The 24409-nt window shown below is 45.0% G+C and overlaps 3 protein-coding genes across 5 annotated transcripts; 2 read left to right on the top strand and 1 right to left on the bottom strand.

Moving 5' to 3' along the window:
- Positions 1 to 234: 234 nt before the first annotated feature.
- On the top strand, positions 235 to 6599 carry LOC115180987 (uncharacterized). 2 transcript variants are annotated; one of them, XM_029743093.1, is made up of 12 exons: positions 235 to 342; positions 590 to 677; positions 1754 to 1784; positions 3284 to 3367; positions 3543 to 3682; positions 3799 to 3924; positions 4051 to 4096; positions 4193 to 4252; positions 4659 to 5038; positions 5127 to 5231; positions 5603 to 5690; positions 5824 to 6599. In XM_029743093.1, exons 2-12 carry the CDS (start codon positions 591 to 593, stop codon positions 5865 to 5867), a joined length of 1191 nt encoding a protein of 396 aa, XP_029598953.1. In that variant the 5' UTR covers positions 235 to 342; position 590; the 3' UTR covers positions 5868 to 6599. The 2 variants fall into 2 exon arrangements, with proteins under 2 accessions (XP_029598953.1, XP_029598952.1); XM_029743092.1 differs by having other exon boundaries at positions 5600 to 5690.
- Positions 6600 to 7883: 1284 nt separating this feature from the next.
- rbm12ba (RNA binding motif protein 12Ba) lies at positions 7884 to 10865 on the bottom strand. The gene is made up of 2 exons (XM_029743088.1): positions 10728 to 10865; positions 7884 to 10371 (listed from the first exon to the last, which is right to left on the bottom strand). Exon 2 carries the CDS (start codon positions 10338 to 10340, stop codon positions 8577 to 8579), a length of 1764 nt encoding a protein of 587 aa, XP_029598948.1. The 5' UTR covers positions 10341 to 10371; positions 10728 to 10865; the 3' UTR covers positions 7884 to 8576.
- An 82-nt stretch (positions 10866 to 10947) lies between these two features.
- On the top strand, positions 10948 to 22617 carry LOC115180984 (meckelin-like). 2 transcript variants are annotated; one of them, XM_029743086.1, is made up of 28 exons: positions 10948 to 11155; positions 11603 to 11691; positions 12046 to 12136; positions 12258 to 12357; positions 12775 to 12841; positions 12942 to 13013; positions 13296 to 13358; positions 13494 to 13648; positions 13813 to 13921; positions 14010 to 14096; positions 14405 to 14470; positions 14776 to 14929; positions 15050 to 15170; positions 15266 to 15371; positions 15449 to 15505; positions 15600 to 15698; positions 15918 to 16016; positions 16293 to 16382; positions 17569 to 17668; positions 17768 to 17913; positions 18115 to 18255; positions 18352 to 18432; positions 18574 to 18690; positions 18810 to 18926; positions 19220 to 19327; positions 20062 to 20164; positions 21769 to 21911; positions 21995 to 22617. In XM_029743086.1, exons 1-28 carry the CDS (start codon positions 10969 to 10971, stop codon positions 22073 to 22075), a joined length of 2949 nt encoding a protein of 982 aa, XP_029598946.1. In that variant the 5' UTR covers positions 10948 to 10968; the 3' UTR covers positions 22076 to 22617. The 2 variants fall into 2 exon arrangements, with proteins under 2 accessions (XP_029598946.1, XP_029598947.1); XM_029743087.1 differs by lacking the exon at positions 16293 to 16382.
- Positions 22618 to 24409: the final 1792 nt, after the last annotated feature.

Raw genomic sequence — 24409 nt, 5'->3', positions numbered from 1 at the left:
ACAACTAGCTAAGCTGTCTTCACATTTGCCTGCAACATTATTTTTTTTCCTGTTCTCAATTTCACGTCTACATATATCAGTGTTTTATTGCAACTTGTGTAAAGGATACATTTCAAATGAAAAAGGTATGTCGTTATTATCTTTTAATTTTTTTAATTAATTTGAACTCAAATTTTCGAGTTCGAGTACACAGGCAAACGCATAGACTCACAAAATCAGGAACGTCACGGGTCTTTCTATAAAGAGATACACAATTGCGCATGCGTCAATTTCCTAGTTGTTCTTCTTGATACTCAACATTCACCCCGCTCTGGTTTACTTTAGCGAATCTTAATTTTTCAGGTAGGGTATTTCATGTCACTCATACCACACCGTATTTATTATATAGTAACCCTGGAGGACGTTGTCCTGGTAGCGTTACTATATTGTGGCTACAGCTAGCTAATCACCATATTTTACACTGTGCGTGGCCAAGTGGTTTTGCCCAAAAGAAGGCCAGCTGCGTTGTTTTTTAGTCGCCCTAAAAAAAGATGTGGCCCATATAGCTAGATATTAAACGCTGTCTTTATTTGTTTGTGATGACCCTCAGAATGCAGCAAGGCAACTATCCAAGGCCATCTTATGGCGCTCCACCGCAGAAGAGGTTCAGGAACGCTAATGGACGAGCTAACAACAGGGTAAGTTCAGTCTCCCATGGTAATCATGCCAATTGCCCCCAGTTATGCTGTTTGCCACCGGTTAGGATTATAGTTGTATTACTAGTAATTCACAACCCAGATGAGGTTAATTAATCCATCCTGAATAGTTTATTGTGATAATAGGATTCCAAAACTGTGGTTTTGAGAGTACTGTGTACGTAGTCGTTGTATGGTCTTCTAACCGGTTTCATTCCTAAAGTTGTAGCAGTGCTCTGTGCAGAGGAAGTGGTATGGACCCTTACTAGCCGCCCTTGGCTGGACACAGACACTGGACACTGCTGGAGCAGCAGGGACTGACCAGTGCTCTCTGGTCTCCTGAGACTAAGTGTTTCTGTGGAGATGCAGCCTGCTGTACTGCCCCTCAATCAGGGCTTGCGTTACCCATTGACTACGAGATGCTAAAGAGTATTGTGGGCCGCAGGAATTCCAGATAACCCTGTTACCAAGTGTAGAAGGGCTGGGTGTTTTCTCTGGGCAATATCATGCCCTCTTTATCGCTGTCTTTCTATTAAGTGGGCAGTCAGCCCCCATAACACAATTTTATTTTCCTGCTGAGCTATTGGCACTAGGGCTCACTGGCAGCTTGGTTCTATGATGCCTTTGTGACAGATATATATTCTGATTGGAACACCTGACTAGAGTACTTGTACTTTCCTTTCAAGGTAAAGCGCATGTGTACGGTGCAGAGTCAGTGACAGCTCAGAGTTCCCTCATGTCACTGACAGGGTCATGGAGGAGAGGCTGAAATTACATTTCTGTCTCTCCATAGAGACAGGAGTGCAGTAGGGTTCTCCAATGTGTTTCTCTGCTGTGGTCCACCTGAAGCTTTTGCTTAAACCAAACCAATATTTCTGTGCTGTGGTCGACCTGAAGCTTTTGCTTAAACCAAACCAATGTTTCTATCCAGAACCCAATCTTAAGCTGCAACCCTCTAGGGGATCCTGACCCACTGTTTGGGGAACAGTGCAGTGGGGTTTGCCCCTCTGCTGCCTCCTCCAGTCTCACTAATGCCTGTGTGTCTCTCTCTCCTTCGGCCTGGTTATCCCAACTGACAGAGAAAGCAGCCTAACTTCTCTGCTGACATAGGTAAGTTCTGCCTCCACACAGCATCACTGCCTCTGATAGGAGGTTGGGAGCTGTGACTTCACATCCTCCTGCCTTTTTGCTGGTGGCTGATTGGGCAGGGGGCAAGTCCAAGCGTGGGCTCTGGGCTGCGTCTGAGATTCACTGCCTCTTAGAGGTTGCTGTAAATGCCAGTGAACTTAGTCACTGTCCACAGGCTTAGGCTGTGTGGCTCACAAAGGCTTTTCCCTAGTGTTCATTTCAATGACTTTTTGGGGGTCTGTCTTTGATACAATGTGCACAAATCTTTTTAGATGCATTAAAAGTAGTTTTATTTCATAAAATACTTTGGTCCATGATTTACAGTCTGAACAACTTTAGAAACAACAACGTGAAACCTGTCCTCTCAGAAGAATGTCTAACTCTAGGGAACTCATAGGTGTGCAGGTTCTCTGCAGTCCTGTAGAGCTGTTGCCCCATATTGGTGCAAGTCAAATCAGTAAGGATCCTGTCTGGGTCAGATGTTGTGGGCCTAAATGACTGCCGTGCATCACCCAGTTGGGTGCTACACATTGGTGGTGGATGAGATGGGATACTACATCCCAATGTAATTTAGGGCTATCAGCCCCCGGCACAAAAATGTGGCCTCATAGGCCTATGGTAGTTCAGATGGGCAATGGATGCTGGCAGCGGGATTTTCTTTCGGGGCCTTTGTGGCCCTCAAAAAGTAGGAAGTGTTTCAACTCACTGTCTGCCAATGGGGCTGGGACCTGCTGTGCCCATGCAAGAGTTTCACTGCTTTGATTGGACACAGGTATGGAGGAGTGCCTGATGGGAGTGAGAATCCTATAGCCCAGCTCTGACCTGTCTAGGTGGGCAGAAGAACTGCAGCCCCCACGGTTTTCAGCAGGCCTCCATACCTCAGATTAGCTTCTCTTCTGTGTAGCGTTCAGTACTATAACCCTGGCACGAAACAGACCCTGGTGTGCCTTCCAGGGAACCTTCTAATGAATCATGATCTTGTGAAGGTGGGGCTCGAATTGCACACAGCGAATCAAATGAAGTTATTTTTGGTTACCAGCAACTTTGATTACCAGCCAAAGCAGCAGATTCCAGTACTCCCAACCACTCCCAACCAATCTGTTTTTAGCAGAACCTAACTAGCGCACAAATGGTAAGGATTCTTACCAGACCTTGAAACAGGACCTCAGAGGCTCAGAAGAGCAGGGGTTGTGTTTCTAACTGTTGTTCAGTAAATGAAGGACCTCTAAACTCCACTACAAGTCTTTTGACTGGGGGTTTGTGTAAGGAATGCACAGTGACCTTTTTAAAGCTATACCTTCTTTTGAAGTATACCTGCAGTGTTTCACTTCCTGAAGTATGCAGACGGCTATTGGCTGTCTGCTGGTCAGATGACTGGACGTGTGGACCCTTTGGTCTCACCTGTCGTGGGCAGGATGGCGATCTCATTATGCAGTCTCTGCCATGTTTGTGCTTTGTGTTGACTTCTGTGCGTTTCCCAGTGTTCACCACCAAGGCGGGAAATGTGCAGACCATCCCCTCCTTGACCAAACAGTTGAAGGCCATCACTGGTGAGACTGTCATTGGTGAGTACCTACTCATTGCACCATGGTAGTAGCCCTATGCCCCAAAGGGTTCAAGAGATTTAAGTCAAGTCACTCCATTGCACTCTCACTAATAAAGGCTTCATGGGGCTCTCTGATTGGTTGTTGAGATGTTTCATTGCCCATGGTTGTTGGAGCTGTCACTCATGTTCTGCAGGTCTTCAGTATGTGTGGGAGTACCGCAGCCCCAGTAAGTCAGTCCCGCCCCATTACCAGTGTAAACTCTGCAAGGTGAGCCATCTGCAGACAGACATGCTGGCTCACATCAAGGGCTGGAAGCACTCCTTCAGATACATGGTGAGGCTGTGTGTGTCACTGTTAACTTTCACAGTAAAAGTCCCTGTAAAAGGCTGTTGGATCTACAGGTCTGTGTTATGATGCTGTGTAACTGTATGGTCTCATCTGTTCTCCAGAAGCAAAATCATTCTGCCAAGATGCCCTTTAAGGAAGATGCTGCCACAAAGGACCATGAAGTGAGGAAGAAGGTGAAAGAAGCAGCAGCAGAGCTGGAGAAGGCAGAGGGCAGGGGACAGCTAAAGGTGAGAAGGGGGAGCAGAAAGCTATGGATGAGGAAAAGAGAACACGACAGACAATTGAGATGTGTCGGGGGGGGGGACCTCTCTGGTGCTGTTGGTTATTGACTTGATTCTGTACGGTGTTTTCAGGTGATTCTGAAGGAGCCCAGTGAGGTCCAAGCGTTTGCAGGACTACGTACGTTTTTCTGTTTATTCTCAAGTTTGTCTGACTCTCATTGTGCTCAGTCTGTTTTTAAATGTACTGTGGTTCTGACATATCTCCCTGTCACAGGTTCAGCAATCCCCAAAATGGGGCCACCAGGAGGGATGGGACCTAGAGGACCAAAACCAGGTGAGAGCGTGTGTGGGGGAGAAGTGTAAGGTTGGCTCTGAGGTGATAATCTCCCGTGGGCAGATTCTGAATGTAGACTGAGATAATCTGCAAGGACTGAATGGGGTGTGTGAGATCCGAGCAGCATTAGTTCCGGTTTTGTTTTTCATCACTGGTTATTTGGCCTTATTGGGTAAAGGCGGTGCTTAACCTGCTTCGCCTCAAGTGCTTTGTGGGGGGGCTTTAGTTGAGTGTTTGCAATTTCAAACAAGTATAAATAATCACGCAGCTGTCCAAATTACTTGAGATTTTACTTCCGCGTTAACAGAGATTGCTGAGGTGATTAAGACCTTTGTGTGCTTGACTGGTCTATGTTGGGATGCAGTGTTGTGTAGTAGTCCAAATGCAGTCTTTTGTTTCCCTCTAGGTGGCAGGTTTGCAGAGCCTCTGTTCCCAGGGGAGTTCCCTCTCCAAGGCGGCCTCAACTACCCCATGGGCGGTATGGGGGGCTACTCTGACCCCCTGTCTCGCTCCACTCCCTCTATGGCCTTCCAGAAAAGGGACATGAGCTTCCGAGGCTACCCTGACAATACGGGGGGGCAGAGGCTGGGGGGTTCAGCCGATGGCTTTGGGCTGGGAGGGGGAAGGGACGGAGGCTTTGGCCAGGAGGGGCTGTTGGGGGAGAGTCCGGGAAGCCGCTACCCTGATGAGTTCAGTGGGGGACAGATGGAAAGTGGATCAGGCCAAGGGTTGATGGGAGTGGTACCTGAAACCAGCAGCCTTCCGTCCACACTGCTCAAATACCTGGTGAGTGGAACTGTGTGTGTGTGAAACTATGCTTTCCCATGTTATTTAAACATGCTGTGTGTGTTGAGGGTCTGTTTCCTGTGTGTAGGACAATTTCCGGATCGAGAACGAGGGTGATGCTCAGATCGTGCTGAAGGTGACACAGAAGCTGACGGATGTCCTAATGGACTACAGACTTAGGAGTGTTTCCTCGGTATGCAGCACACACACACACACTGTGCTCTGTCAGCTGCAATACCAGAGCAACAAGCAGCTCTCAGGTGCTTCCTGCAACAGGAACTGGTGACGTGAGGATAAATGTCACTTGATTCAATCCTTTAACCCACTTCCTGTCTGTTGAGTCAGTGATTTATTGCTGTTGATTATGGCAGTACAAGGCAGTGCTCTAGAACCTTCTGTGTTCTGACAGCACAAGTTCTTACTGTGGCTAAACCTGTTCCTTGTGTACTCCCATACAGTCGTAAGGTAGATGGTGTGATTCAGGAAACCACAAATAATTCCTCAGTAGTTTGTCCCCTTTGATGTTCTCCTTGATTCAGTGTATGTGCATTTTGTCTCCAGCAGGGTCCTAGTATGAAGAGCGGTTCGTCGCTGGGCTCCATGAGCTACTCCGATTCTCCCAGAATGTCTAGCAGTAGTGACCGCTTCTCAGGTGGCTTCTCTGGGAACCTCTCGGCCCCAGTTGACATATTAAATACACACGTCCATTCTTTTAATGGCTGTAGTTTGGTTCCCGAAATAATCTACAGTACATCAGTCTCATCTATTTTATCTCCTCTCTGCAGGCCCTTCCAGATACTCTGATGGTCCATCCAGGTACTACAACTAACTGATCCATCCCCACGTGACACATCCATCTTCCTGGGGTAACCCATCCACCACCTCCGCCTCACCCCCAAGATATACGCTGAGTCCATGGGGTCTGCAGCTGTCTGTCTAGCCACTGAAGAGGATTATTTTATATAGTTATAATTTTCCTTCAAAGCAGAAACTCTGATACAATTGTGTACTTATTAGTGCAGACTTTGTTTTTACATAACTTCTTTTGACATGAATAGGTTGGACCAAAGTTTGACTTTTAGTTTTAACCATTGTCTGTATTCATGTGATTTTGGCATATATTTTACTGGGGTTTCTTGGACAATGTTTAGAAATTAAGTGTTTGATAGAAAACAAGTAAAGTTTAGGGAAACAGATGTTTGGTGGTAAATGGGTTACTGATGTACTGACTGCTGTTTGAGTTGGGCTTTTCTCCACACCTGGCTTCACCTGCGGGATTGTCTTTACCAGCCACCCTGACAGCTGATGAAACCGAGGAGTATTCCTGTCTGTATTAAAGCCTTTTTGTGGGGGAAAAACTCGTTCTGAGTGGCTGGGCCTGAACGGAATCCCAGGATGTATGGTGCATTTGGAAAGTATTCAGACCCTGACTTTTACCACATTTTCTTACGTTACAGCCGTATTCTAAAATGTATAAATCTACACACACACACACTACCCAATAAGTAAAAACAGGTTTTTAGAAATGTTTGCAAATGAATTAAACTTAAATATATTTGCATAAGTGTTCAGACCCTTTGCATCAATACTTTGACGCACCATTGCCAGCAATTACAGCCTCGAGTTGTCTTCGGTATGACGCTACAAGCTGTATTTGGGGAGTTCGTCTTGTTCTCTAGATCCTTTCAAGCTCTGTCAGATTGGATGGGGAGCATCACTGCATAGCTATTTTGGATTCAAGTCTGGGCTCTGGCTGGGCCACTCCAGGACATTGAGACTTGTTCTGAAGCCACTCCTGGGTTGTCTTGGCTGTGTGCTTAGGGTCGTTGTCCTGTTGAAAGTGATCTCTCTACTTTGCTACATTTGTCTTTCCCTTGGTCCTGACTAGTCTCCCTGCCACTGAAAAACATCCCCACAGCATGATGCTGCCACCATACTTCACCATAGGGATGGTGCCAGGTTTTCCCCAGATGTGACGCTTGGCATTCAGGCCAAAGAGTTCAATCTTGGTTTCTTCAGACCAGAGAATCTTGTTCCTCATGGTCAGTCCTTTGTGCATTTTAGCAAACTCCAAGCAGGTTGCCTTGTGCCTTTACTGAGGAGTGGCTTCCGTCTGGCCTCTACCATAAAGGCCTGATTGGTGGAGAGCTGCCGAGATGGTTGTCCGTCTGGAAGGTTCTCCACAGAGGAACTCTGTCAAAGTGACCATCGGGTTCCTGGTCACCTCCGACCAAGGCCCTTCTCCCCCGACTGCAGCCAGCTCTAGGAAGTATTGGTGGTTCCAAACTTCTTACTCTGACATGCACTGTCAACTGTGGGACATTATATAGACTGGTATTCATGTCCAATCAATTTACCACAGGTGGACTCCAAACAAGTTGCAGAAACATCAAGGATGACAAATGGAAACAGGATGCACCAGAGCTCAATTTTGAGTCTCATAGCAAAGGGTCTGAATACTTGTGAATAAGGTATGCTTTTTTATTTGTAATAAATTTGCAAACATTTCTAAAAAAAACCTGTTTTTGCTTTGTTCATATGGGTTGTGTGTAGATTGAGGGGCAAAATGTATTTAATCAGAGTACTTTCCAAATGCACAGTATGGAGGATGTTCCTTCGATGTAAAACTGGAACTGTGCAGCACCCAGGGGATTTCATGAGTTGTATTTTATCTGAGCCAACAAAATAGGGAACTGAAAATAAACTCAGTGGTGTCATCTATGCTTCTCCAGCTGTGTGAGAAATGTTGCTGGCTCTCAAGTTGACCTTAAATCTACCATAAACGCAGTGAATTGACATACTAGCATAATTAAACAGTTTAATAAGAGTTTGAATCAAAACCAGGTCATTTGGGTAACATTTAATTAGTGACAAAAAACAAATATTGGTTTCATAAAGTAATTTTTGGAATGAAAATTCCATTAAAAGAAATGTCAGAAGAGAAATGAAATGCTGTCCTGTTGCCTGATATACTGTTGCTGGTTTTCAAACATTGTCACAATGTTGCACAGTTTGAAATGCATTTAAATCAACCTGTAAGTGTAGAATGATTTGCTGCCATTGGTATTATAGAATATTAAAGGGTCTCTTAAACCATGGGAGGTCTTGAAATTAAAGTTGGAATCATTCAATAACAATGGATATTGACTCATATCCAGTTTAGACTTGTCCAAATGTAACTGTTGATGACTGACTGGAGGGTATGGGGTTAACACTTCTCGAAGTCACTACTACTCAAGGATTCTCATTCCAGTGATGAGCTTAGTCCTAAAGTGCCATCTTTATAGAGTTTTAGGGACAATTTCAGATGACACCCTACCCCCATAGAGTCCACTACTTCCAACCAGATCCCCATGTGGCTCTGGTCAACAGTTGTCCATTATTTCTCAGTTGGTATAGCATGGCGCTTGCAACGCTAAGGTTTGGGTTTCAATTCCCACAGGGGACCAGTAGAAAAAAGTATGCACTCACTACTGTAAGTCGCTCTATAAGAGCGTCTGCTAAATGACAAATGTAAATATGAGTAGGTCGTCTTTTCTCACGCATTCCTTTTCAAGATGTCCTCCATCTGCTGGAAGCTGATACAGGTGAGTAGCACTCTGGTCCCCATATATGTCTTGCCATGTCGTTTCTGGGCCTGTGTGGCAAAATCCTCCGTTTTAAACTGAGCCACAGCCTCACCGATGCCATTGCCATCTTGATCACACAGAATGTAGATAAACTGTTCAGTCAGAGGAAGGTCGCAGAAAAATTCTTTTATTTCCATTTTCGTCACGTCTGACTGGAGGTTTCGTACATAAACACATGTCTGTGCTGTGGGAAACGGTCTCACCCTGGGTCTCCCAATCTGATGTTTCCCCTCGCTTCGCTCTGACACTGCTGGTGTTGTCTTGGGGTTGCCATGGTGTCTCCCAGTTGACAACATAGCTTGCATCTTCTCCTTGGTGACAGAGGAGACCTCTATGGCCTGGGAACCAACATGGCAGCCGTTTAGGTTCAAAGCATAAACGTAGTCTTCCGTTTGGTTGAATATTACAAACGCTGTATCTGTCCTCTCGCTATCCTTATACAGTAAGTGTAATATTTTGCTGTTGGCGATGTTTGGACAGCCAAACAATTCTTTTATCTCAGTCTTCGTTATTGTTTTGGATAGATTTTTGGCCATAATACAGTACTCCACGCTCGGTGAAAGGGACTCACAGGATCTGGGCCTCTTCGGTGACCGTGACAGCGACCTGTCCTCAGAGCGCCTCTTGGCCCAGGTCCTGTGTGTTTCTCTGTCAGACTCATACAAGCTTTGTCTTTGGGTTCTATAGGAGGGCCTTTCCTGGTGCTGCATTTCCTTGGATTCTAATGAGGGTCCATCTCTCTGGATTGTATACGAGGGTATTTCTTGGGGGTTGTACGAGGTTCTCTCTCTCTGGGTTGTGGGCCTATACAAGGGGTTTTCCAAGGGGTCATAAGAAGGTTTCTGACACTGCTGGATGGCATAGCTCCACATTTCCTCAGAGGCCCCACGGACCTCCACACTGATGCGGCCCAGTTGCTGGTGGTTGAAGCTTAGAGCATCACATGCGTCCTGGGCATGCCCAAACTTTACAAGGCAGCCCTGTCTCACGCCCAGCTTCACATTAGCTATCACATCCTGGACCAACAGGCCTTTGAAGAAGTGGCAGATCTCCTGGCTGGTGACAGTCTTTGGCAGGCCAAAGAGCCTGACGTAGCCTGGCCTTGGCCTGTAAGCCTCTTCTGGTCTCCTTAGCTCACCCCCAGGCACAGCTGTGTTATCAGTCCTGAGCACAGGACCGACAGCTGCGCTATCGGCCCTGAGCACACAACCAACAGCTGGGCTATTAGCCCTGAGCACAGGACCAGGTGCTGCTGTCACTTTGTTGTGCTCTCCTGGCTGATTAGACTGCAGTCCTTGAATAACAGCAACAAGGCCGATCAGTAGGGCTGTGGCAGGGTCGGGCAAGGGCACTGCCGGGGGCAGCAAAGGCTTCTTCTCAGGTACCAGCGCTGGAAGGAGCTTCTCCCTCTGTAGTTTGGACTCCATTTTTCGTTGCAGTTCTGCGATGCTACTAATATGTAGGGTCACCGGAGACCCTCTAAGAAGAGTTCCAGAGCGCCTCATTGCGTGCTGGCCATCTCTCTCTGTAGTGAACACAATGAACACTTCACCAAGGTGTCCTCCTATAATATATACACCACCTTCTGGGATGTATAAGTTGGTAAAGAATCTGCGTATGTCTTCTGTCCCGGCCTCAATACTCAGACCCTGCAACCGAAGTACTATGGTCATATTTAACTCCTTTTATCTGGCAACCAGAGATCTGGAAACAGATACAAAAAAAATAAAAATCGGTCTTTAACATGAAGCAGAAATCGAGTTATTTAATACATTAAGAACAGCAACAAAAGGATAAACATTTAAATGGACACATTCATTTTTACTTATATTAGGAACATCCAAATTTCCATAGAAATTAAACACGTTAATTAAGTAACCAACAACACAACTGATGAACGCTGGCACGCGGTACATTATGATGAACACCTGGTTGGCTAGCTAGTTAGCCCGGAGTCACAGTTGCTGTGAAATGAGACTAGCTAGCCTGCCCTGTAAGACGAAACATTTAAGAATATTTCAGTTAAAAAGGTAAACAGCTCAACTCCTCAAATTACTTACCAGATGAAAACCATAACAACTCTGGGTCCTCTGTATTTTAACCTTTATATCGTAGTTTTATGTGATGATGATAGGTCGAAACGTTGTCCCTTTACGAGCCCGACCACATTAACTGTGCACGAGCTGCCACGTGCGCGCATTTTATGGGGAAGTAGGGAGGCGCGAGAAAAGTGGCGCGAGCACACGCCCCAAAAGACAGAAGGGGTTGTGGGTAAAATAACAGGAAGTCAGTTTCTCTACCATGGCAACTGGGAAGTTACTTGTGTGCGGATTGGCACTATTTCTAACAATAAAATCAAACCTACTTCACTCCCAGCAGTTTACGATTTCGTTTCAGCGTCCTTCAGACTGCGGCGTGGAACAGTTCTACGACATCTCCAGTCAGTCCTGTGTGAAATGCGGTCCGAACCAGAGTTCGAGTGCAACTGGTGCGTTTATCAGTGGTGTTGTTGGTTATACTGTGACTAACGGGCTACCTAATTAGCAGTACGCTAATCAACTCCAGTCCGGGTTTGTTGTAGAGTCAATCGCTTTGTTTAAAACGTTACGTGTAAGAATAGAACAGGCTCAACCATCTTTGCTAAATAGTACTTAAATACAGCAGTAGCGAATCATAGGGGAGGAATGTATTGCAGTAAACCACCTGGCTAGCTAGCTGGTTAGAATTGGATAATAATGCAGCTAATATAGTTTAAACTGGCCTGCTAGTTGCATTGTCCTATATGTAGACTATGTTAGCTGGTTCATCAGTCAATAAGATTACTGCAGGTATTGTTTGCTGAGAGCACTGATGGTTTAAAACGTAACCTACAGCTGTGTCTACTGTTATAATCTCTTGTGTTACCCTCTCCAATTACCCTCTCCTTCTTCATCAGGTCTGTCTTGTGAATGTGTGACTGGGTTCAGAGTTCTCGCCACCAACGGAGCTTCCATCACCTGTCAGCAGTGTCCACTAGAAAAACCGGTATGTTCTTATTCCGTACTGCTAGACAGTGCATCACACCATATAATGCATTTCAAAATCAGCTATTTCAATTTACTTATCATTCACCGACCAGTTTAAAGGTCTCAGTCAATACAGATTGTCCTGGGAAGTGTGCTGAACACAGGAGGTTGGTGGCACTGTAGTTGGGGAGGACAGCTCATGGTAATGGCTGGAGCGGAATAAGTGGAATGGTATCAAATACGTCAAACACATGGTTTTTATGTGTTTAATGCCATTCCATTGCTACGTTCCAGCCATTATTATGAGCTGTTCTCCCCTCAGCAGCCTCCACTGGTGCTGAACTGCATGTGTTGTTCTGCCTGTCTCCTGTAGGCAGTAACAGAGGATGGCTATGGGTGTATCCTCTGTCCGGGCAGTCTGACTGAGCAGGGAACCTGTCAGTGCCTGTCTGGGAGTATACTGGGTGAGTAAAACTGGGAGTATACTGGGTGAGACAGCAGCTGGAGGAGCCACGTCTATAGGGGATGTGATGGTGTTTATGGTGCGGCGCTATGTGATGCTAATGCTGTATTGTTGTACTGTAGTGGAGCGGGATGTCCAGGGGAACCCTCTGGAAGAGGCCAGGTGTGAGGTGTGTAACGGAGCTGAACCTGCCCTCTCAGCCCCTGACAGCTACGGAGACAGGTACCAGACACAGCCAAGTCTTCCTGCAGAACAACTGATATTTCTGCTCTAAACTCTCAGATGGCATGACTTGTTAAGATTCTGCTGATTGAAACGTTTACTGTCTGTTTCTGCTCTAAACTCTCAGATGGCATGACTTGTTAAGATTCTGCTGATTGAACCATTTACTGTCTGTCTGTCTGACTGTCTCTGTCTCTGCTCTAAACTCTCAGATGGCATGACTTGTTAAGATTCTGCTGATTGAACCGTTTACTGTCTCTCTGTCTGTCTGTCTCTGTCTCTGTCTCTGTGTCTGTCTGCTCTCTGTCTGACTCTGCTCTCTGTCTGACTCTGCTCTCTGTCTGACTCTGCTCTCTGTCTGACTCTGCTCTCTGTCTGAGTCTGTCTCTGTCTGAGTCTGTCTCTTGTCTCTGTCAGGTGTCAGAGATGCCAGGCTTCCCTCATCAACACCTCTCAGTCCTGTATGTGTGGTTCCAACATCCTGGTGAGCCCACCCTCTATAATGCACGTGTGTGTCATGTATGGGTTTAAAATGAAATACAAGTCTAGAGCATCCGTGAATCATATGTCGTCTTTCTTTACAGGCTGGAGGTTTGTGTTTCCCTCCCAACAACCTCCCTACAGCTGTGAACCCAAACGTCAACTATGCCGAGCTGGTGAGTCAACACAACAGGGCCCCGTTTTTCAAATGTTATCTATCTGGATTTTGTCTATCGGATAAGATTAAATGCATAGAAATAGAACTAATAATTTACTTGAATGGGGTATTCCGTTGTATTCATTCTATTTCTCTGTTTTAATCCTATCCGATAGGCAAATCCAGGTAGATACTGTAATTTTTGAAAAACTGGGCCCAGAGCATCAGTGAGCCTGCTGTAATTATGTGACTGTGGAGTTATAGTAATACTGTAACACTGTTTGGTATGTTCCCCCTGTAGTCCCTTCCTGTGCAATCGGCATGGTTCTCCACAAACCTCTACTCTTCAGCAGCTGCCTGCTTGGTAAAATATACAATCTTTCAAATACCTGTTTACCTTTCTGTCCCTGGACGATCTATGTGCACTTGTCTGTGTTTGTGGTGTGTGTCCTGCATGTGTTCTCTGACCTGACCGTGTTGGTATGTGTGCGTTGTACAGGTGTATACTAACCTGACAGCATGCCAGGCATTGGGGAACATGTGTGTGATGAACATGCACTCCTTCAGCAGCGTGGCCAACGATGCCTGTGGTCTCTACAACACCATCTTCAGAGCTACCGCAGCCCTGGGATCTACACAGGACATATCCTACTGGTAAACCTCGAACCCTTTTCCTGACCCCTAACTTATAACCCCTAAAACATCTTCCGAAGATCTACTCTTGCTCTGGAGTCTCTAACCACTGTTTTCAACCAATGATGTAAAATCTGGAGTAGATCAGTCAATGGAACTGTCCATTCCTGCCCCTGTGGCTTTAGGCGAGCCAATCTCCCATGGCTTTACTACGGGGACCAGCCGGGTCTGGCCAACCGCGTGCTGCAGACAGAGCCACTTCCCACTGGATTCAGCTTCAAGGGACGCAACAGGGTCCGTAACACACACATTGACCCAACACTATTACCATAACACCTATGATGATCACTCCGATTCTACGTGCGTTGTCTCTCTTTCTCAGAATACAGACATCAACCTAGTGGCTGCTGTCTACAACGCCAGAGGAGACTTCCTCCAATGGGAGAAAGTGGGAGGAAACAATTTGCAGGTAAAACAGGAAGTTAATCTTGAGCCTGCCTAGTGAAGGCTAGTCTTGCATTGCCACACTTTGCAGTCTCATAATGACTCCCATTCATATTGACCTTCAAGCTGAGCTGTCTACTGTAGTAATATTTGTAACGACCTGAGGTTGGGAGCAGAGCCCTGAGTGACACACAAGCCTAAAGGTGGTCTTCTTTCCATCACACTGTTGGTTCCAGTGTTGAGACGCCAGTGTTTCATGATACAGCTCAGTCATAGATCAGTCGTTATCATTATTAGTTTTGACATGAGGAAAGTGACTGTCTCCTCTCCCAGCTCTGTCCAGACACCGCCAGGAGACAGGAGGCAGCTTACACCTTTGGCACGGCCTACCAGGAGACTGTGAGTTTCTACCTCTATCCAGTGCTTGACTTGGACTGAAATAGGTTCCGGTACTCATTTTGGGTGCCGCTACTGTTTATATTTAGGTGCAGGAGCTCCACAATACTTTTGAGATAATATTCTATAAGAGGAACAGGAGCCCAAGCAGTAGAACATTTGAGATGCTGGTACTCAGCTCCAGTGAGCTCCTGCCCAAGTCAAGCACTGTCTCTATCTCGTCAACATGTGCTGTAGTGTTTTCTCATGGTGACAGTTGTTTTGTGTTCTCACTTAGCGCCTATTCTGTTACATCTGTGTGTGTGTAGTGTGTTCTCTCCATAGCAGACCTGTTGCGTGTTTATGCTGAGCCTTTATTCTACGATGTGTTTGTGGATCTGAGCCGAGGAGAGGACATGAGACTGCTCCCCCTCCCCACACGCAACCTCAACCAAGAATACAACAGGAAGTTCATCAACCGGGGTGAATGTGTGAGGGGGTACATTTGTTTTAAATCCTTTCTCCCTCAACAAGTATCTTGAATAACTTGTGTGTGTGTGTGTGTGTGTGTGTGTGTGTGTGTGTGTGTGTGTGTGTGTGTAGGTAACTTGAACGACTGGTACCTATCGAGACGTGTGTTACTGGTAGACACTCTAAGTGGGAGAGAGAAGAGCCTCGGCTCTCTGCCAAAAGTCATACGCATCGCAAGCAGCATCATGATTGGGTGAGTTGCACACACAAACACACATCCATGTAGGACTACACGCATTCATCAATGTTAGCAGGGTGTGAAAACGTGTGTATGTATTTGTGACATAGGTTTCAGCTGGTGCCAGGGACTCAGAAGGGACAGGTGTTCCCTCCTCTCCTCTCTGTTACCTACTCAGACATCGTCATCACTGCCCCAAACACACAGACTGTCTCTGTGAGTAACACATCACACACGCCTATCACAGCACACACACACATCCCTGATCCCACTGTAACTTCTGTGTGTTCTAGGTCTCGTTTGCTGTGGAATATGAGATGGACCAGACTGAGGCTCACATGAAGACTGATGTGAGTAACCAGGGGGCAGAGAACGAGAAGGGTAATGCTGTTGCGATTGCATGTATAGTGAAGACCATAATGATTAGTGTGTGTGTGTGTGTAGATCGCCCTGGGTGTGTTGGGTGGCGTTTCTGTTCTGTATTCCCTGGTGAAGACAGCCAGCTGGAAGAGGAGGATTGGCTCTCCTCTCATTGACATGGAGGTACCTGACCTTTAACCTGTAACCCCTGACTTCTAACCATTAACCTTTAAACACCCAAATGCTTTTATTTAAATGTAGAATTCGGTTGATTGTATGTTTGTCATATATTTTCTCTCTCTCTCTCTCTCTCTCTCTCTCTCTCTCTCTCTCTCTCTCTCTCTCTGCCTCTCACTCTCTATTTTTCTCTGTCTCTCACATCTCTCTTTTTCTTGCTCTCAGACCGTATTGAAGTTCCTGTTGTTTTACGCTGGTGATCTGGCTAACGTCTTCTTCTTCATCACCGTGGGAACAGGCCTGTACTGGCTCATCTTCTATAAGGTAGACGGAGACCCCCGCAGACAGACACACACCACACCACAGCCCCCCCCACACACACTAACAGACCTTTCCCTATCTTGTACACCTTTAGCTCTGACCTCTGGTCTTTACTCCTGTTTATACGGATTCTGATTTTATTCAAGGTTTTTCTCTTCTTTCTTCTCCTGGGTTGCACACAGACGGTGGAGGCAAGTCTTTCTCTTCTCCTCCCCTCCTCTTTTCCTCTCCCCCTCCCACACAAGAACATTAAAAACATTCAAACGTGTGTGTGTCTAGGCCCAGCATTTTGTGTCAGTGCTGCTACCGTTACCAGGTCTGCAGGAGGAGAGGTTTGTGGCGTATGTGGGCTGTGCCTTCGCTCTCAAGGTGAGGCCATCCCACCCGGTTGACAGCTTGTTATGTGTATGCTTCTATTTGTCCAAAAATTGTGGTATTCAAAGTCGCGGAGCGACCCCTAGTGTGGGCGCGGGGGAATTGCAGTGGGGTCACCACGTTAAAAAAAAAAAAGTATTATATATATTTTTTTTAAATGGCCGGGGGATTACAGTACAGATTATTTGAAAAATTAAATGTGATTTAGTAAATTATTTATATTGATTCTCCAAATTTTGTAAGAGAAATTAATTGAGTGTTATTTGTTGACGTAAAATGTCCATTTACAGATGTTTAAGGTTGTGTTAGTATATAAATTGGTTCAAACCAACTAAGGCATAGAAGATGGTAATTAAAGCGAGAACAGGTTCTCACCACTGGTGGGGGGATAACATGCTGTAACGTCCTCAAACATGTGCATGAACATCTAGTTCCAAAATCCTAATACTTTTCTGTTTTGTGTGCCAACGCTAAGGTTACCGCTTTGTGGCACACCTATAGGAAAACTGTCAGGAAAATAGAGCTGGTGTTAATATAGGTGAATCTGTTGAAACTTGCAGTCCAACTCCTCTGACTATCATCGTTAGGATGCCAAGGATCCTAATTATCTATTATTTCATGAAACAAATCTTATGGAGAATAAACTATATTTTTCTGACAGTTTTTCCCAAGGCATAATAGAAGATCTGAAGGCCTCGTCAATCCACACCTAGGAACACCACATGACTTAACGCACACACCCAAACCCACACACAGATTCTGACCCAACGTTCGGAACACAACATTAACATAAACATGCACAGTCAAAGAATAACCCTTGTGTTTTACAGGGAAAACACTGCAGCTGAGCAGTCAGTTGTTCATGGATCTGTACTACTTCACAACTCTGTTCTCTTCCCTGAAACACATGCAGATTTGGACAGTGAGAGGTTTTGTTGAGGAAGTGATTTTCCCACTTTCCTGTGGTAACCTTGTGTTGGAGCCTCCTAATCCTAATAATAAAGTTGGGGGGGGAACATATTTGCCTTTTTCATCCTAGTCATCGAATAGCGACGGAATTATTGGCCGATATTGGTCATTAGATTTGGGGTGGAGTCACGAGAAATTCTGCCGATAGAAATGGGATCCCTGCTGAAAAAGTTTGAATACCACTGGTCTAAATGGTCTTCCTGTCCTCCAGACTGTGCAGTTTCTCCATAAGCTGATCCAGCAGTTGTCAGTGGATATCTTCTTCATCGACTGGGAGAGACCGCGTGGCAAAGCCAACAAGACCATCCAGGGTACGTAGTCAAAAAACACCTTTTCCCCTTTTCTCTAAAAGTTGTTTTACCCCTCTGTCTCTCTGAATTACAAGTGACCATGATTTGGGTTGTTGTCAGGCAATGGCATCGGTGAGGCGAAGCACGATCCTTCTCCTGTCAGCATCTGGAGGACCTACTTTGTGGCCAACGAGTGGAATGAGATTCAGACCATACGCAAGATCAGCCCCACCTTCCAGATCATGGCTGTGCTTTTCCTACTGGAGGTACACACACGTCTTCTTTCTCTGTCTCCTTGTCTGTCTCTCTGTCCCTCTCTCTCGGTCTGTCTCTCTCTCTGTGTCTCTCTCTGTGACTCTTTCCCATCAGAGAAATGTCAGCACTCTCCCCGATACATTTCAAATCACTTTCTTAACGCTCTCTCACTGACTCTGTTGCTCTCTCTTTTTCTCTCCCTGTGTATCTAGGTGCTTGGCTTCTCCAGTCTGGCCCTTAGGGACCCCTGGTCAGATCTCCAGCGCCCCCCTCAGTCCTACTCCCCTCCCTACAGCCTGACGCTGCGCTATGGCCTGCCCGCCACACTCTGGCTCTGCATTGGACTGCTGCAGGTAGGTACACCCCTATGAACTGCAGACGTTGGTCAGACCTGTTACCAGAGTGGGTCTCTGGACAGGCTTTCTCACTCTGTGTCTTTCTCTCTGCAGATCATTTTCTTCACTGCGTTCCATGAGCGTTTTGTGGAGGATAAGATCCGTCAGTTTGTGGACCTATGCTCCATCAGCAACGTGAGTATCACTCTCACCGGCATGTACAGTGTGTGTGTCTCAGCTGCCGTGCACATTTTGTAAAAGTGAGATGGGCTGATGATGAACTGCTACTGTTTTAATGCGATCAGTCATTTAAACAACATTTTTCTTCTGTCTTAGATCTCGGTGCTGCTGCTGTCCCACAGGTGTTTTGGTTACTACATCCACGGGCGCTCCGTCCACGGCCACACTGACACCAACATGGAGGAGATGAACATCAACCTCAAGAGAGAGGCCGTATGTTCACACAGAGAGACCTACAGAGAGAGAGGGTGTGAAATTGGGATGTGTGCTTGTGTGTATTTCGTTCCGATATAAAAAGCTATTCAAACCTTTCTCCCTCTCTCTCCCTGTAGGAGTCTCTGTGTGGTCAGAGAGGTCTCCTTCCCAACACAGACACTCAGACCTTCCAGATCTCCATCACCAGCCGCCTACGCCTGCAGTACGACCGCATCCTGGAGCCCCTCAGCAGGGTGGGGCTGTGTGTGTGTCTGTGTGTGTTTGAGATCATCATAATCAACAGGAAAGATATTCATGTCTGTTCTATGCAATGTGTTTCTATCAGAATATTCTGTTACGTTGTAGCACTTTGAACGTGCCTCTGTCTGAAGCTTTTAAAAATGTAGTTTTCATATTATTTCAGGTTACAACACATTTCATGATTTGCAATTTCAGATTACTTCGTAGAGTTCAATGGGTCAGGTACACTCAAGGGCATGGAAATGTTTACCTTGTTCAAAGGTATATCTGTGTTTATCTCTAACAGAGAAATGGACCGTCGCGGTTGGTGGACGCAGCCTCGGGACACCCCTTTGACCAGAGCACCAAAGCCTACCACACCATGAACCGTTTCCTAGGATCTGTCATAGACCATGTAAGATATAAACATACCACACACCATGAACTGTTTCCTAGGATCTGTCATAGACCATGTAAGATATAAACATACCACACACCATGAACTGTTTCCTAGGATCTGTCATAGACCATGTAAGATATCAACATACCACACCATGAACCATTTCCTAGGATCTGTCATAGACCATGTAAGATATCAACATACCACACACCATGAACCGTTTCCTAGGATCTGTCATAGACCATGTAAGATATCAACATACCACACACCATGAACCGTTTCCTAGGATCTGTCATAGATCATGTAAGATATAAACATACAATGAACCGTTTCCTAGGATCTGTCATAGACCATGTATGATATCAACATACCACACACCATGAACCGTTTCCTAGGATCTGCCATAGACCATGTAAGATATCAACATACCACACACCATGAACCGTTTCCTAGGATCTGTCATAGACCATGTAAGATATAAACATACCACACACCATGAGTCACTTCCTAGGATCTGTCATAGACCATGTAAGATATAAACATACCACACACCATGAACCGTTTCCTAGGATCTGTCATAGACCATGTAAGATATCAACATAACACACACCATGAACCGTTTCCTAGGATCTGTCATAGACCATGTAAGATATCAACATAACACACACCATGAGTCACTTCCTGGGATCTTTTCTAATAATTTTCACACACACACACCCTTACCTGATGTTATGTTGTATTCTCTGTAGGCCCATCGGGACATGGAATACGTTGTGAGAGACAAACTGTTTTTTGAGAGAGTCATAGGGATGGAGTTCATGGAGCCTATGGACAAGAGCATCTTCTACAATGGTTATGCTGCAACCTTCCCTCACTTCTTTTTCAATCTTGGTTCCAATTGTTTATATGTATATACAGTACCAGTCAAAAGTTTGGACACACCTACTCATTCAAGGGATTTTCTTTATTTGTACTATTTTCTACATTGTAGAATAATAGTGAAGACATCAAAATTATGAAATAACACATATTGAATCATGTACTAACCAAAAAAGTGTTAAACAAATCAAAATATATGTTATATTTCAGATTCTTCAAAGTAGCCACCCTTTGCCTTGACAGCTTTGTACACTCTTGGCATTCTCTCAACCAGCTTCATGAGGTAGTCACCTGGAATGCATTTCAATTAACAAGTGTGCCTTGTTAAAAGTTCATTTGTGGAATTTCTTTCCTTAATGCGTTTGAGCAAATAATTTGTGTTGTGACAAGGTAGGGGTGGTTTACAGACGATAGCCCTATTTGGTAAAAGACCAAGTCCATATTATGGCAAGAACAGCTCAAATAAGCAAAGAGAAACGACAGTCCGTCATTACTTTAAGACATGCAGGTCAGTCAATCCAAAAATTGTTGCAAAAACCATTAAGCGCGATAATGAAACTGGCTCTCACGAGGACCGCCTCAGGAAAGGAAGACCCAGAGTTACCTCTGCTGCAGAGGAGAAGTTAATTAGAGGTACCAGCCTCAGAAATTGCAGCCCAAATAAATGCTTCACAGAGTTCAAGTAACAAACACATCTCAACATCAACTGTTCAGAGGAGACTGCGTGAATCAGGCCTTCATGGTCGAATTACTGCAAAGAAACCAATACTAAAGGACACAAATAATAATAAGAAGAGACTTGCTTGGGCCAAGAAACATGAGCAATGGACATTAGACCGGTGGAAATCTTTCTTTTGGTCTGATGAGTCCAAATTTGAGATTTTTGTTTCCAATTGCCGTGTCTTTGTGAGACGCATAGTAGGTGAACAGATGATCTCCGCATGTGTGGTTCCCACTGTGAAGCACACCTGTTGTTTTTCTTTGCTTATTTGAGCTGTTCTTGCCATAATATGGACTTGGTCTTTTATCGAATAGGGCTATCTTCTGTATACCACCCCTACCTTGTCACAACACAACTGATTTGCTCAAATGTATTAAGAAGGAAATAAATTCCACAAATACATTTTTAAAAAGGCACACCTGTTAATTGAAATGCATTCCAGGTGACTACCTCATGAAGCTGGTTGAGAGAATGCCAAGAGTGTGCAAATCTGTCATCAAGGCAAAGGGTGGCTACTTTGAAGAATCTCAAATATAAAATATATTTTGATTTGTTTAACACTTTTTTTTGGTTACTTCATGATTCCATATGTGTTATTTCATAGTTTTGATGTCTTCACTATTATTCTACAATGTAGAACATTTTAAATATAAAGTAAAACCCTTGAATGAGTATGTGTCAACTTTGACTGGTACTGTATATATCTCAAAACATGGCAGATACAACAGTAACACGCTGTCTATATTACTACATTACACACACTGTGTGGGCTGCAGATAAATGGTGGTGTGGTCTGTGTGAACAAGCCTCTACAGCTGTATGACCTCTGAAATATGTCTTTATTCAACTCTGACAGATGAGTCCCATTCGTTCAGTGACGTGCTGTTCTATGGGAACGAAGCCACTCTGTTGATCTTTGACACGCTCTTCTTCTGTGTGGTCGACCTGGGAGCACAGAGCTTCATACTGGCAGGCGTACTCACATACTTCCAGCAAATGGTCAGTATTGTGGGTGTACTTGTACTTGTTTGTGTTAGTTGTATAACAGCAAAAAATAACATTTGATTTATTTTCTATTCTAGATCTTTCGGTTAATCCGTAACGGTATTGGGCGGAGAAACCTGGCCAACAAAACATTGGTGGACCAGAGGTTCCTTATCTAGTTTCTGCTGTCAGAATGGTGAAAGTATAGACCAGGCGCAGGTCATTCTAGTCCTCGGGGCCTGATTGGTGTCACAGTTTTGCCCCAGCTAACACACCTGACTCCAGCTAACTAATCATGATCTTCAGTTTAGAATGACATTTGATCAATCAGCTGTGTTTGCTAGAGATGGAGAAAAAGTGTGACGAGGTCCGGAGCCTGCTAGTTTTCTGTTCTACCTGATCATTAATTACACCCACCTGGTGTCCCAGCTCTAAATCTGGGAAAAAGCAGTGGAGCTGGTCCAGAGATGAGCTTGAGTGGAATAGACTATAGTATGCCATGTCTTGTTAGCATGTAACAGCCTTGGTAGCTGTGTGACTAGCGGTTTAATTGTTTTGTTTACAGCTTTGGCAGCCTCTTTTTTTTTTTTTTTTACATGCTTTTCTACTTGTTTACACAGTATTTTGTACATGTTCTTCACAGGGTCGATGATGTACATTTTGTAATTCAGTTTTTCTATGTGATATGTTTTTACAAATTAAAGCAATGTGTCTGATTTCATATTGTCTCTTCATTCGCCCCCTCTGTTATTGGCCCTGTAGAGAGAGAAGATGGAGGGAGGTGAAGGTAAAAGAGAAGGATTGTGGTGCTTAAAACCATCCACACATTAGCTATTGGCTGCTGTAGTGGCATCATCAATTACTAACCTATGTGCCAGCAAACATATCTTCTGCTGAAGTGTGATGACCTTATTATGGTGCTATAAAACTAGATAACAGAATAGGCCCAGCTCCGCTCTGCTCCAGGGCCAGTAGGAGCTGCAGCCAGCAGGTTCCATTCACCTGTTCCTTTACTACTCCGTGTTATTTTGCAAATAGTTCATGATGAATAGAGATCTAGACATCATTTTGGTGCTTGAAAGTCTGTCACACCCAGCAGCGTGCAAAGGGTTAACAAGCCAGTCAGATCTCCTCTGTCAGAGAGGTGAGCCAATCAGCGTTTAGTATGTTGTGAGCTGGAGAGAGATGCAGGAGGGTGGGTAGCGTAGGAAAACGAAATGGTAAACTCTGAGAATAAGGTCGGTGGCTAGATAAATGTGTTTGGCATGTTACTTTTGTGCAGTATGTGTTAATGCATTGATAACTAACTTCTGTTATATGTTGTGAGCTTTGTTACCGTGACAGTAATGTACAAGACTGAAGGAGGGACTGGTATTTTCAGCTGGTTTGCGGTGACGCAGAGCTAGATCATCGCTAGCCAACGTTACTACCCAGCAGTAGAGAAGACTTTGTCGGCCCAAATTAATACGTGACAATGTGCTGGCTTGTATTTGGGATTATTCGCTATTGGGAACTATGTAGATATTGATGTCGATTTAATCTAAGTACAAAGAAGGCTGACTCTGAACTGTACTGTAAACAATATGGCAAATCTATAGCAGTCAGGCCTATCGGCCTTGGTCACTGGTAATAGACTGGCGGTTTGAGCGGTATTTCAACGAGTACCGGGTGGTTCCGTGTATTTCAGCCGTGCCTGGGTCTCTTTCGACCGACAAAAGCAGCTGCACGCATTGCCCCTTCGCTACAAATAGTTAGATTAAAGCGTCAATCAGCAGTAGAAACAATAAGAAAGCGAAATCCCGGTTTCGGTAAAAAGCTGAGGGATATGGCTGGAGAAATGTATCTACTCTCAAATTCATAGACCGAGCTATGGATGCAAGGACTGACCATCCATGATATCAAAATAATAGTTTTAACCATGTTTTGAGGCTATATAGTGTTTGTTTATAAACATTGAAGGTAAACAAGCTTTTATTTTGGGTTCTGATGGAGTGTGACAGTTGAACTAAGATCGAGGCATTTCTAAGTTATATTCTTCAAGAATCAATGGGTCCATATCATTAATTTAGCAACTGCTGATTGCCCCTTTAATGATTGTGTAATTATTGTATTTTTTATGTTTTATTAGGATCCCCATTAGCAGTAGCTCCTCTCCCTGGGGTCCTAGTCTAGGAGGTGGAAAGGGCAGAGAGAGGGATAGCCTATGCCATTTGAGAGAATCTAGTTCAGTAGGACAAGATTGGGCTTTCGGGAGTGAGCAAATGTCAGCCGCTTCACAGGACTATATATAGTCTGTCAGAAAGCTAGTGGTGGCTGACCCCTGTAGAGGGGCAAGGCTCTTTCATGGAGCAACACAGCCTGGAAGACGACTAGCCGTGGCTGACCCCTGTAGAGGGCAAGGCTCTTTCATGGAGCAACACAGCCTGGAAGACGACTAGCCGTGGCTGACCCCTGTAGAGGGCAAGGCTCTTTCATGGAGCAACACAGCGTGGCAACCTAGTGCCAGTCTGTCA

This window comes from Salmo trutta, unplaced genomic scaffold (genome assembly GCF_901001165.1).
Source record: "Salmo trutta unplaced genomic scaffold, fSalTru1.1, whole genome shotgun sequence".
NCBI lineage: Eukaryota > Metazoa > Chordata > Actinopteri > Salmoniformes > Salmonidae > Salmo > Salmo trutta.
Note: the sequence above shows the minus strand (reverse complement) of the source record. Positions and strands in the feature narration are given on the sequence as shown.

What these genes read in the sequence shown, in the direction of transcription:
- LOC115180984 (XM_029743086.1), top strand. Translation starts at nt 10,969, where the DNA reads ATGGCAACTGGGAAGTTACTTGTGTGCGGATTGGCACTATTTCTAACA. An exon ending in GCTGTGCCTTCGCTCTCAAG is followed by an intron (nt 16,383 to 17,568) that starts GTGAGGCCATCC and finishes CCTGTCCTCCAG; the next exon opens with ACTGTGCAGTTTCTCCATAA. An exon ending in CTGTGCTTTTCCTACTGGAG is followed by an intron (nt 17,914 to 18,114) that starts GTACACACACGT and finishes CTGTGTATCTAG; the next exon opens with GTGCTTGGCTTCTCCAGTCT.
- rbm12ba (XM_029743088.1), bottom strand. Translation starts at nt 10,340, where the DNA reads ATGACCATAGTACTTCGGTTGCAGGGTCTGAGTATTGAGGCCGGGACA.
- LOC115180987 (XM_029743092.1), top strand. Translation starts at nt 591, where the DNA reads ATGCAGCAAGGCAACTATCCAAGGCCATCTTATGGCGCTCCACCGCAG. An exon ending in CACTGGTGAGACTGTCATTG is followed by an intron (nt 3,368 to 3,542) that starts GTGAGTACCTAC and finishes CATGTTCTGCAG; the next exon opens with GTCTTCAGTATGTGTGGGAG. An exon ending in ACCTAGAGGACCAAAACCAG is followed by an intron (nt 4,253 to 4,658) that starts GTGAGAGCGTGT and finishes GTTTCCCTCTAG; the next exon opens with GTGGCAGGTTTGCAGAGCCT.